Genomic DNA, 13833 nt, shown 5'->3' on the forward strand with positions numbered 1-13833 from the left:
TGGCTCTTGGTAGCAGTGCCATCCACTCTCGGGCCAGCGTGGCTGTAGCAGCACAGCTCCAGCACTCGGCTCTCACAGCCGGGACCAGCAGCAGCAGCGCTGGCAGCAGGGGCAGCCCCAGGGCAGCGGCTGGCTCCAGGCTTGGGTGCCCACGAGGTCAGCAAGCTCCACCCTTACTGGGTAACAGCACCGGGGGCACGGGATGTGGCAAACAGGAGGGGCACAGTAACTCAGCAGCACAGCACGGCCCAGACACACACATCCCTCCAGGGACAGACACACAGCAGATCGTCCCACGTGGGACAACACTGCACTTGCCAGGTTACACTTTCCATTGGGATTCATAACTGGACTCCTTAAGCTTTTATCCATTAAGAAATTCCAAAGGAATCTCTGTGGTGGGTGGAGGACTTAATTAAAAACATGAAAGAAACCTCTTTTCTGTATGCATAAAGTTTTATTTGCTACTGATGGAATTATCTGCCTGCACAAAACCACAATGTCAATACCTGACATATTAGCCAAGTTTGCAAAAAAGAAAACAAACACAAAATAAATAAACAATAATGTAGAATTTGGAGTTGCCCAAAGTAACAAAAACTTTTCATGTGAGATTTTGTACACATTAGTGCTGACTATTCTGATTTTTCATTCCTCACTGTACAAAACCCTGGTAAAACCATGTCTAGCACACCTGAGCAGGGAGGAGAATTGCTATGAAGCCACGGGACAATGTTGGCACACATACACACGGGATGCATTTTCCACCAATACATCTTAAACCAAAAATTGCTACCTGGAGAAGTAAAGCTCTGAAACTGCCTTCCAAAACAAACAGATAGTGCAAAAAGTGTTCTTGTTAAGGTACAAGATAAGTGCTTTTTAGGAGTGCTTGATCTGTCACAGAGACCTTGGATAACAAGAAGCTTCTTATTTCATCTATAACATAAGATCACAACTCTCCTACAAGTTAAGTTTGTAATGAGTACATTATAAATCACTGCAGTGAGTACAATGCAATGGAGAAGTGAAGCAGAGCACAGAGTTAAGAGATAAGCACAGCTCTGTTTACAGTTCTTTGTCATAAAGCTTTTGGAAGATCCACGCTGAGTAGGATACCCTGGAGCCCAGGGTTCTACTGAGAGTATGTTTTTTATAACATCACACTATTGAAAGAAATATTAATCACTACACAATATTTGAGAATACAAGAAACAATATACTAGATGTTAGATAACCTCACAACATCCCTTTATATTAATACTGAAAAGGGCTTTGCTTATTGAACAGAAAAACCTCCATCTGTAATGCTCACAGTAGGTGTGATAAATCAGTATTTAGACATTGACTAGAACAACACATTACAATCAGAGAATACAAAATACAAATAACTTGTAACTGCTGTTAAAAACCCAAACTGAATGCTGAACAGATGATCTCATGCTCCTGTGTGTTTCTCATTTTAGATCTCATAGTTTCTGAATTTCCTCAGAAGGTCTGATGGAGCATCGCCTGACCAGCGGAAACGCAAGTGCCAGTAATTCCCCTCTGAAAATCCTGAGGGGAAAAAAGAGAAATACAACTAAATTATTATAAACATGCACAAAATTAAATTTTCTGAAATAACACTTGATGGTCTTCCCAAAAAGAAGTAAGCAGAGAAGTGGTCACTTCCAGTGCTCTTGACTAGCACGGACAAAGAGGAGCACAGAGATCTCAGCCGGCTGGAACAGGAGCTCACACACCAACCTCCAGCACAGAGATCAGCTGGGAGGGTGCCAAGGAGAGCAGCAAGGACCCAGCAGACCCTAAAGGGACTCACAAAGGAAAACTGAGCAAATTGCATCGGACCAATCTAAGGAAGGAGATGGAGGTGGTGATGTGATAAATCTGCAAGGGCGATCTGGGGCCTTTTCATACTAAAATGTGACCTTCCTTTTACAGCAAATGGAATCCTACGAGCAGAATTAGCCCTCATATCTGTTTGAACTGAAATAGCCAGGCAGGTGGCAGTCCAGAATTCATCCAGGCCAGCAGACAGGAACAGACAATGCCACAGTTTCAAAGTGGAACTCAATATATCAATTTTTGCTGGATCAAAACAAAAACATTATCAACATCCTAACATCAGGTATAAGCACTGAAGTGCATACACACTCTGTCAAATATATTATAATATTAACATTTATTAATGTGAATATATGCCAGTGGATAAATGAAGTAGGCACTTGATGAGTTTACAGGTTTTTCCATTCAAATACCTGGAAATTAAATTTAAATGTAAAAAAAAACAAACAAAAAAGACCAAAAAAACAACTTGAGAAAGAAGATGCCTGAAAAAAAAATCACCATTACAAGGAACAAGATTATGTTTTCTTTACTTCAAAATTTTACTGTTCTACAAAGGATACAGTGATCACTTAATTACCAAAGCAAATAGTATGAAGTTATAGAGCATAATTTTTCAAAATCAAGTTTTCAGTTAGGCCTGGCATACACTTCCTTGTAGAATTGTCTTATCAATTTTGTGCATTCTACAAATATTTGGGATCACAATATGTTTTGCTCCTCTCACAGTTCACCCTAATTTCCTGTTTGATCAAACTGGGGAGAATTGACAGGATTTTGTTTAACAGTAGTTCTGCACTAACCTGGGCCTAGGATTATGAAACTCCTGAAGGATCAGGCAGCACAGAGGGTGCCCGTGGTGCTAAGGAAGCTTTGATCAGGTACTAAACCACAGCCAGGAAGGGCTGACTGGTGGGTGACACTTTTGAAACACACATTTATTCTGGTGCATACACTACTTAGAAAAAAACAAACTGTTTGAATACAAAAGAAGCCTTCAAGTCTCAAATTTTAGACCTCACTAACTCATCAGATGCAAACTGTCCAAAACTACTGAATAATGGAAAAAAATCCCCCAAACCTAAGTATTTTATTTAACAGTTCTATAATTTATTTTTAAAAGTCACTTAAAATAACTGCCTTCTCTTTTTACTTTGCATTTTTATCTATCAGAAAAACTAAACTTTCCATTTCGGTTGAAGCATATTTTTTTTCTCCTTCTTCTCCAGTTGCAGCTTTTACTAGCAAACAAACAAGGAAACTGGGGATAGGGAGGAAGGAGCATCTGAAAACTTCAAAATTAAATAAGTAATCAAAAGCATAAAACCCAAGCCAAAATCCCATCCCAAAACCACATTTAAAAAGCTAAAAGTTCACCATACTGTTCTGGAGAAGACTTTCTCATGACTGAAAGCCCCTGTTCCAGGCCAATCCCTGAGTACTGCAATTTTCTCTAACTGCTGTTTTCACTTACTTGGGGAGTCTGGATTCTTTGAAGACTGTGGTTTCACATCAGGGATTGCAACATCTTCTTGTTCCCTGCTCCCTTCCAATAATCCATCTCCACTGTTTTCCATCTGTTGGGTCCACATCTCGTTAGTTCTAGTGTTGGTATTACCAAAGTCAGGAGCTTCCAGCATTTGGTCCTTCTTACTTTGGACAGCCCAGTGCATTGACTAAAGGAATGCAAACAGAACAAAGAACTAAGCCCTATGATTTAAGGGTTTTTAATGACTCTTTCTTATTTATATTGCAGCGATAAATGGTTAAACAAAGCACAGTGAGAAGCCTACACATCAATAGGATAGGGGAAAGTATGGTTACATGTCACAAACAGCATTAGAGAGGACACTTTACGTCAGGTGGGGGTGAAGAACAAAATGTACATCAGAATTTTAAGGGCCTTTTGTCCAGTTTCTTCTGTCATGAATTCAGACTTTTTTTAAGAGGGCTTGAGTGACTTCAGAAATATTCATTTTCAAAGCTTTGACTTCAGAGTACCCTTTGAAGGCAAGGCAATTTGAAAATATTTAAGTCTGTGGAATAACATCTGTTTGGAACTGAACTAAGCTTAATTGGATTATTTCCACTAAACATTTAAGCTCAGGCATAATGCTGTAGTTGAAATGTCTCAAACTTCTCTCCTAACAGAACTGAGATGGGTAGAATTGACATAGGAAACTTTTATTCACCTGTTCTAAAATATGACCATGTAGCCCAATCCAATATTATGGAATTGAGCTCTACTAGGGGCACACTACCAAATCTTCACAATAGCAAAATCAGGAGGGAAATCACCCCAGAAACTCCTGCCTCTGTGTCAGATGACCCCACAAGCCTGGCAGGGTCCCTCCAAAGCTCTGTGGGAAGCCCAGGGTTCCAAGGAACTACCTTCTGGATTTTTCCAATGACATCTTTATTTAATCAGACAGCATGAAAGCCTATCTGATAAGCAATATACCAAGAGGAGAATATATCATAAAAAGATCCCAACTTTAACTTAACTTTGAAAAGAAATAAAAGTTTCCTACAAAAGCAAAGTGAGCTGAAGCATTTGAAATTTATCAAGTTTAAGTAACTTAAGGGCTGAAGCCCTTAAGTTACTTAAACTTGATAAATTCACTCTAAAACTACGCCTAACTCCCTTCTGTGAATGGGCTCCTGAAGTCCTCCAGTTTCTCCTGAATTTCCTCAACACGCACAGGGCAGGGATGTCCCTGCACCACGCCCAGAGCCCGGCAGTGCAGCAGACCCAGAACTAACTGCTCCCGCTGCCGAGGGCCGCGGCTGGGGCAGCACCCACCGTTCTGACGGAGCCGCCCAGCGCCGCCCACTGCTGGAACGGGACGGCGACTCTGCTGCGGCGCCAGTGATCGTAACGCGCCCGGCTCTCCGCGTTGGTCAGCGTCTCCTTGGCCTGCTGCAGCCTCTGGAAATCCTCCACTGGGACACAGGCAAAAAGGACACCAAGGACAAGGTTTGGTTGGCAAAGAAATGAATTCAGATGCAAGGGGACGTGCCAGCAGTGGCTCAGAGCAAAGCAGAGGAGAAGGCAGAAGGAGAAGCAAGTGGCCAAGGGATGTGGGTCTGGTTCCAGCTTGCAGTTCTGGCTGGCTCTAGGATCATGGCACCTTTGGTGGCCTGCTACCCCTGAAAATCAGGACTGAAATGTTCCTTTGTCTACCAGCTTCAAAAGCTCCTAAACTTGAGAGAAACTTACAGAGTACACAGGTAAAAGGCACAAATCAGCCCCTGCAGACCACCTTAAAGAGGGAAGTTAGAGCAACACTGCTTAGAAGGACACACTGAGATCTGCAGCAGCACAGGAGTCAGAGCAGAGCAGGGCAACAGAACCATGAGCAGCAAGAAAAAAAGATGAGCAGGAGCTGACAAACAAGAATAATAATCTAAATATAGCTCAGATTAATTATTTTGTGCATTTTATTAGGTGTATTTTCCACATATGCTAAAATGTTATCCAGACTGCATGAGTAAGAGCTCTCATTTTTCCCTACAAGATAATTTTTTATGGAATGGTTACTAAGGATGCAGCTGCATGTTACTATTTGTGGAAGGGTTATAAAGATTTAGACTTTATCTATGACTCACCAATGGAACAGTGATCTATTATTATTACTATCATTCATTTATTCCAGTTTACAAATTACAGAGAGGTCTTTTGAAATACACTACACCCAAACACTAATCAAAATCGGTAACAATAAATCAAACAAGAGACAACAGGCTGAGGGAACAATTGTACTAGGTTTTCTTATTCTAATATTACTAGTTTTCAACAAATAAAAGGTCTACTTTAATTACTCTTTATTAAGCTTTAAGCCGATGAAATAAAACACATGAAGTAAATGCTCACTAGTATTGTAGAAAGGTATTTAAACTAAATGAGGCATGTTCAGGTAAAGAGAGAGTATAAAATTTCTTTGTGACAAGCAAAGCTGCTCTGATATTGGCACTTGGCTGCTCTTTTTTGTAGCTCAGCCTTGGTGAGCTCTGCCCAGGGCTCTCTGTGGTTATGAATGGGTAAAGATTGGCTCCAGATAGCCCAGGTGCTGCTCAGCCCTCCCAGCTCTGAGGAGCTGCCCCCTCTCATCAACACAAACATCAGCTGCTGTTCTGCAAAGGCTCCTCCTGGGGCTGGCTTCTCTTCACTTCCAGTCATTAAATTACATTAAAAGAAACTAAAGCACATTTATGTGCTCCTCACAGCCTTGTTCCTGGCAGTAAATTAACTGATTGATGCAAGTGTGGCACTTGAGGGCCACTGAGCATGGAAGTGAACCAATTCCATAGGTCTGGGAAGGGATACACACCAGAAATAAATTCTATTTTAACAGATGATCTACTGTAGAAAGAAAAAAGATTCAAGATCCTAAAAAAAAAATATCCAACAAGTGTCTTCCTTCACTATCACAAAGGAGTGTGCAAGTTCTGGAAAGAATATCACATTTAAATAGAACATGCTCAATGCACACAATGATTAAAATATATTGAGGGGAAATAAAGTTTTAAGGCTGAATTTACTATCTTGCCATGCTAATAGAAGAAAAAAAAATTTATTGTTTTTACACAGGAAAGAATACATACCTGCTTTGGGGTTTCCAGGATGCTTGTCAGGATGACATTCAAGGGCTTTAATCTTATATTCAGCAAGAATCTGCTCAACCTAAACAACATATTGAGACAAAGTGAGTAAACACAGAAAAGATTTGCAAATTTTCTTTTTGAAAGAGGCTGAGAGGAACAAGGAATGCTGAAAGATTTTGTCCCATTCAATTTTACCAGCTTTAGTACAAGCAAAGTAGGTAACAACAACCATCTGCCAGCAACACTGCTAATGTATTTTCATTTCCATGAATTCATCCTTAGTCTTGTTTTTGTGAGGCACAGTCATCCAGCATGGCTCTATAAAAATGTGCAAAGACATTTGACCACAGAGGCAAAATGCATCCCTTCAGTTGCTCTTTGTTTAATCAGCTCCAACTTTCAACAGAGTCTCACAGCAGGAAGCAAAGGCTCTCTGAATTGCTGAAGATCAATTTGTGTGTTCAGGTGGCTTCCTCCACATCCTCTTCATCGGAGATTCAGCCAGCATCCCATGAGGTTTCCATCTTGGATACCACAAGATAATTCACTCCATAACCAGTAGTACATATTCTTTCAAGTTAATTTTCCATGCAAAAAAGTTGGCTTGGAGTAAAATAGTTTTATAATCAACATCAGAATATTGGCATGTATTAGTTTATAATTTAATTGCAAATTCCCCCAGTTTGTTATAAAGTATTACAACCACTGGAAAAACTAACATATGTGGAGCCATGAAGCCACTGGAGTGGGCATCAGTTTAGATTTTCAAATGTTTAGTGCTTTTCCAAGTATCTTGCTGGTTCTCATAATTCAGAAGCCAAAACTTCTTTATATCATTCCAGCTCAGCTTAAGCTTTCACAATTCGCTCCAAGGTATCAAAAATTACCATTCTTTCCCATACTACAAAGGCTGTTTATACAAATTTATCATTTGTCCAACCATAAGAGCCACATACAATTTAAATTATTTACTTCAAAATTAAGTCTCATAGCATTTTTTATTTAGAATAAAATTACAGTTGACTCGACTAGCTGGACAAATCTTGTTGGCATGTTCTGGGAAAAAAATGTGATCTACTGTAGTACCTTAAGAAGTCTACACTTTTCACCCTGCTCAGTAGCTCCTTCCAGAGGGACAGATGTAATGTGGTGTATCTGCAGTCAGTAAGACACTTTAAAACACACACAGTGTGCAGAGAACTTGGTGAGATTGGTTACTGTATGGCCAGCTACCATCTCAAAAACTTAGTTACTTAAAGGGGAATTTTAAAGTTAAAATGTGTACAGAGGGTTAAAATGTAGCAGGAGGGTAGCGTGGAAGTTTTCAGCTTAAAAAAAAAGAGTCAGCAGAAAGAAAATTTGATAGGAAGTTTATACAACATACACAAAATTAATATAAAATATACAGTGAGGTGTTTTACCAAGAAAGATATCCAATACCCACTATACAAAAACAGCATTGGTCTTAGAGAAGGATGGAGGTTAAATCTCCCCTCTTCCTGTCACATCTGAAGATGAAGTAGGTGTCTGTGAGCTCAATTCTACCCAAAGCCAAGAATGAACTTGGTTTGCGTTTACTTGAATACAGCAAAAAGTCTGTAGGAACTGAGAGTGTTTCTGTTTAAATTTAACCAGGTCCAATGAGCGGGATATTCAGCAGCCCAGAGGAAAGTGCTGCAGCTGGGTGTGTGCTGTGCATGCCCACAGCAGCCTGCCCAAATGCTTGACTCCTGTACAATGTGGTGAGACTGCAAAATCCCTGTAATGCTCCAAATTCCTCTGAGACCCCAGAAGGGCACTGCAGGGTCCTGAGGGGAGGCGATCCTGGGGCTCAGTCAGCCTGGGATCTCCAAGTTCTTCCTCCTGTGTCAAAAGCAGTGCAGCAACATCTGCTGCTTCTCCCAACAAACAGTACTCGACAGCTTGTTGTCAGGACCCATTAGCATTTATTCCAGGTTTTGAATTTCATTTTCAAGCAATTTGAAAAATCATTATCACATGTACTTGAACTGTTCATTAATTGCTAAGCCCTTAAGGAATTAGTGTGAGGTAGAAAGTGAGAAACAGCATCTGTGAAACAAGGCTGCATGGAGACTTGAGCACTGCCCTCTGCTGGGATCACTTCTGGGAGTGTCCTCGAGAACAGCTTTACATTTCCCTCCGGGACACACTGAAGATGTTTACTCCCGATCTTTATACTTCACCACTAGGACAGGTGAGAGCATCTGACTAAACTTACTGAGCAAAAGACAGCTTTTATCTCTGCTGAATACATCCCTCATTACAGCAGAGTAATCAAAAGTCCTTTTCCAAATCAGAAACACAATTCCAGTTAAAATAACAGCTAAATTAAAAAAAAAAAAAAAAAAAAAAAAAAAAAAAAAAAGAGAGAGAGAGAGAAAATCAGCATACTAGACTAGCTAACAAAAAGTTCTATGGACATCTTTAACATGATGCACACTTTTTTTAGCTGCAAATCACTTAAAAATATTTTAGCTAAATCTCGTTATAAATCATGTATCTGCTGTCAAAACAAATCAGTAAAACTAGTATTTGAATTTTATTAAAAACAGCATTTAAAATATTAATATGGTAAATTACAAAGAGATATTGGTTTTGTTTTCATCTGAACAAGTGAATACATTTTTAAAAATATTATACTATGTATAAAGCCCAAGAAACTCAGCAGTGTTATCAGCGCCCTAAAGCTATGAACTTTAATTGTATTACTTGTACATAAATAGCTCCTTTTGCGTTTTCAAAACTAATAATATATATGGCAAACTATTCTTTGGATGCTGTCAAACACATGCAGTTGGCTCTCTCCATAATCCAGTCCTGTTCTACATGGCATTTTCAACCTAAGCCTTACTCCAGGCTCTTAATGTCGGAGAAAACACAGGAGCTTTCCAAGGGAGATCCTAGGAGTGGCAAGAAAGAAGGTGCACAAGGCATTTCAAATATTCCTACCCGCAGAGACACAGCTGCAAATTCCCTGCAGCCACACGAGCACGCTCAAACGGTGGATAAACTGGCGGGAAGGGACAGGCTCTTACCGTCGACAGCTCATCGCATCCCAGCAAGTTGTAGTAATCTTCCAGGTCCTCCGGCTTGCAGTTCAGGATGGCATCCATCGGCACGGGCCCAGCGGGCTCCTTCCAGCCGGCAGGGAGGCTGCGGAGCACAGCACAAGTCGGAGCTCACACGGGAATGCGGAGGAGCCCAGGGCGACAGCGGCTGGCAGTCCGGGGCGCTCCGAGCGGCGCTTTTGAGCGCCGGCAGCTGACACAGGAGCCGGGGAGGGAGCGCCCCGCTGCCATGGCCCCGCCCGCACGGAGCGGCCCTCGGCGCTGCTCCCTGGGATTTGTAGTCGCCAGAGTCACTCCAGCGTCAAACCGTGGCTCCCGCCCAGACCGCGGAGCTCTGGACACTGGAACGTGGCAGAGATTTCTCTCTCGCCATCACCTGTGCAGCCACTGCAAACCAGGCACACGCCGAGAGGCGCCCTGCACCTGGGCCATTTTCTGTTCAATTTTTATTTACAACTTCTGCCACCATCTTTGATTAGATGGTAATTATAGACGAGTAAGATTTACTTCCAAAATAACAATTACAAGGTGCAAAATTTGAAGAACAAAGCAGCAACCTTGCCAAAGTCTGTCAGAGGTCTGCCAGTCAGCTCAACACAAAGGGAGCAACCTTCACTCTCTGAAGGCTCCCTTGGGGACACAGAACTGCTCCTCAAAACCAAACAGCAACGCTACACCACTCAGTCTGACCCGCTAAAACTACCCGAGGGCATGAAACACTCACTGTCTACTACCAAATTCAACACTCCTTCTCCTGCCAAATTACTTTCAGACTGTGTACTGAAGATCTGTGTGCAAAACATGTTCTTTGTGAAACTCCTTTTACATTGAGGTGAAACACCTTAATTTTAAACAATGATTAATGACCAAGGCTTCAGCCCAGCAGAGACTCTGGACACATTTGGTGTCACCCATGATCTGTTGATTTCAAAATATTACTTCCTAACCTAACCACATGCTGATGTCTTTGCCCTGGAGCCTTACGAGTTCTGATTTTACATTTCCCATCCCTGCAAGAGCTCTGCAACCCAAAATGTTTCACATCATTAACTCCTGATGTTTCCTCAGCAGTTGCAAATAGATGCTGTGAGTGGTTATACAGTTCTAGATGCAGTGATCTTGTAGGAGAAGGATGCCCAGGATGTCACCAAGGCTGGAACAGGCCATGTGTGAATCAATTAAGCACCCAGTGACCATTCAGAGCTATTTATGAATAATAAATACAGAATTTCTGCATCCACAAGCGTTTTAATATCTGCATTAATAATGTTCTGCAATGACATTTAAATTAATCTTCCACCATTTTCTCTTCAAGGTTGCATTGTCTGAAATTTTCTACTTTTACTGCATGTTCAGATCGCCTAAGATTATACAATATACAAAGTAACTAAAAGCAATAATATTAAAAGAAAAAGCACAATCCTTGGTGAAACCATTTAAATCAGATAGAAAACTCTACCAACATACTTCTCTGAGTAAATAAAAAAATAGAAATTTTTTTACAACATCACTACAAGTGGAAGAATTAGCAATTACAAATCTCTCCATCACCATTCATAACTTAATAACCAGAAAAGTACGGGAAAGAAAGGAAAGTCTTTTAATAACAGAACATGTAAATATTTAAATAGGTTGTACTCTGTGGGAGGACAAAAAACAAACAGCTGTCCCTCCTCCCGACAGCATTCCTGACATCCCTTTCTCTTCCAAGTATTCCTTGTGTATTTGCTCAAGGTGAAAGGGAAGCTCTTTAACCCTTTTCCCCTCCAGCTCTCAGGGGCTATTTCTGTGCTGGTGGGCAGCTGCAGCTCCAGGGGCTGCACTGCACTGACAAACTGGGAGCTGGCAGGGAAAGTGCTCCCAGGGAATGTGCTCCCAGGGAATGCAGCAGCGCCCCTGCCCCCGAGCCCCCCGGTGCCTGGGGCACAAAGGCTCCCCAGCAGAGCTGCAGGCTGCTGCCTGGAGAACATAACATGCACTGAGCAGTAACTCGGCCTTTCGCTGCTCCTACTGACTCCTGAGGGGCAGCTCCCAAAGCATCATCAACAAGCAGAGCAAGAGCAGCCATGTGTATTACACAAAAAAATGACAAAGATTAGCCCCAGGACATGAAGTTCATTTAAAAGGGAATTGCAGCACAGGAGATGGCACAGACTATTGCCTACACATGCCGTGGTTGGTGTTGCTCAGGATGTACAAACTGTTCAGTTTGTGAAGTGAGGAAATCTCATATTTGTTCTCTGCACCCAGCCACCAACAAAAGGTGTCTCTCAGTCCTAACACATGCTGACAATTCTGTTTGTTAAGAGCCCAGAGTGAATCTAAATTCTGTTTCAATGTAACAGGACATTTACCAACAACTTGGAAAAATCATAAATAGCCCTTTAAATAAATCCCTATTTGAATTCATTCCTGTAAAATACATCAAATATTACAGGACTAGTTCTTCTCAACTGACTTCAGGGGTTTTGCTTCCTGAGGGCAGAGAACACATTTATGAGAAGGCCAAGGCACAACAGAACTCATTTGAGTTTTGCATGGTGTGCCCCATCCTTGTCCTCGCACAAGCTCAGAGCTGCAGAAACAGGAGAGGAGCCAAGCACTGCCAAACTGACCTCCCAAAAGAAGGCAACTCCATCACTAATGTGGAGAAATGTCTTCAGGATCAGAGGAGGCTTTAGGATCCCTGAGTCACTCCCTCACAGAAAGCCTCAGATCCTGCATCGGCATCACTTGGATTATTTCTTCCTTATTCACAAAAATAACCACCAAACCAGTCTTAAATTCCCACCCCCCTTTATATGCTGACAAAAGCATCTTGCATGTGCTTTTTAAGAATTACAGATCCTGCCTCAACTTCCAGGGGCAAGAAGGAAAAAGAACACTTCCATACAAAGTTGCATAGAATAATAAAAACTTTCTGATCTGGTTACTCTGCAGCTTGTTTTGAGAAGCAGGTAGTGGGAAAAACCAGTATGAACATATTTTTCAGGGTTGTTAATATCTGAAAGAAAGAACCAGAAAAAAAACCACAAACCTCCCTCCCCCTACAAAGACCACCTATAAAGTTACTTATCCATAAAGTAATCCCTTTGAAGCCATATGTATCAAAATTTTTACTCCCAAGGTTTTTTAAAAAGCTGTTTGTTATCAAGGCCTGCAAGGTGGAAATTCTACCTTGTCAAGCCTGGGTCTTGCCACTAAATTTAGGAATTCCATTGTATTAAATTCACTAATACTATTCCGCAAATAGCTCATGATGTTGAACAGTAACAGTATTTAAATTTCTACCCACAAGTTTAGACCAAAATTCTAGGTTGGTGGCAGTCCCGGGAATAAAGTCCAAGTTCTATCCAGTCCAAACTCCCAGGACGAAAGAAACCCCACCATGGAAAGCCCACGCGTGGCACCTCGCGTTCGCAGTGCAGTGCCCAGGTGGGGCACTAAGGATTGCTCCACAGAACAGGAGAGCCCTGGAAACCAGGGAGAACAACCGCGCACACCCTGCAGAGCACGGGAAACATAAACGGGCTTGGGGCTGTCATTTGAACAAATCCCAACTCCCGCCGCTCACCATCAGGTCTCTCCTGCACCACGCAGGCTCCATTCCTAAAGCAGCAGTGGCTTAGACAGGTGCTGACCCCCCAAAAAATCTCCAGCATGCCGAGCTCAAGCAGCGCGATGCAGAGTCCCAGGTGGGGCCAATGTGTTATCCCGGAGGATGCGGGGCGATGCCTCACAGCACCCCTGCCAGAAGCCCTCGGCAGGCAGGCAGGGGCCGTGCCCGCGCACCCGCAGCTCCGTGACCCCAGAGGCCGCTCCGAGCCCCGGCCCCGCTCTGCGGCCGGGAACGGGCTCAGGGCCGCCCAGCACAGGGCTCTGCAGCGGGGAGCTCGCTCCCGGGAAGGGGCACAGTCTGCGCGATGCCCTGACGGAGAGCGAGCCCCGAGGGCTCCGAGGGCTCCTCACGCGGCTGGCGAGGAGCGAACAGCGGAGCCGCCATTCGCCGGGAGCCGCCGAGCGGGGAGGGCAGAGGAACTGCGCGCGGCCATCGCTCGGCAGGGGCGGGCTGCGAGCGGCACACGGCAGGGAAGGGAAGGGAAGGGAAGGGAAGGGAAGGGAAGGGAAGGGAAGGGGCAGGTCGCGCCCCTCAGGCTCCCGGGCCATGCCGGGGCCGGCTGCGGGAGGCGGTGCGAGCGCCACGTGACTCCGGCAGCGCCCCCGGTCACGTGCCCCGGTTTGTTGTTGCCCGGTCACGTGCCGCGGTCACGTGCGGCGGCGCTGCCCGCGG

General features: G+C 43.3%; 1 protein-coding gene across 3 annotated transcripts; it reads right to left on the reverse strand.

Annotated features, from left to right (window-relative positions):
• Positions 1–437: 437 nt before the first annotated feature.
• Positions 438–13488, reverse strand: DNAJC12 (DnaJ heat shock protein family (Hsp40) member C12). Of its 3 annotated transcripts, XM_064429685.1 has the most exons (6): positions 13117–13488; positions 9510–9627; positions 6454–6532; positions 4652–4791; positions 3323–3524; positions 438–1557 (listed from the first exon to the last, which is right to left on the reverse strand). In XM_064429685.1, exons 2-6 carry the CDS (start codon positions 9585–9587, stop codon positions 1463–1465), a joined length of 594 nt encoding a protein of 197 aa, XP_064285755.1. In that variant the 5' UTR covers positions 9588–9627; positions 13117–13488; the 3' UTR covers positions 438–1462. The 3 variants fall into 3 exon arrangements, with proteins under 3 accessions (XP_064285755.1, XP_064285756.1, XP_064285754.1); XM_064429686.1 differs by lacking the exon at positions 9510–9627; XM_064429684.1 differs by lacking the exon at positions 13117–13488 and having other exon boundaries at positions 9510–13110.
• Positions 13489–13833: the final 345 nt, after the last annotated feature.

Source organism: Passer domesticus, chromosome 8 (genome assembly GCF_036417665.1).
Source record: "Passer domesticus isolate bPasDom1 chromosome 8, bPasDom1.hap1, whole genome shotgun sequence".
Taxonomy (NCBI): Eukaryota; Metazoa; Chordata; class Aves; order Passeriformes; family Passeridae; genus Passer; species Passer domesticus.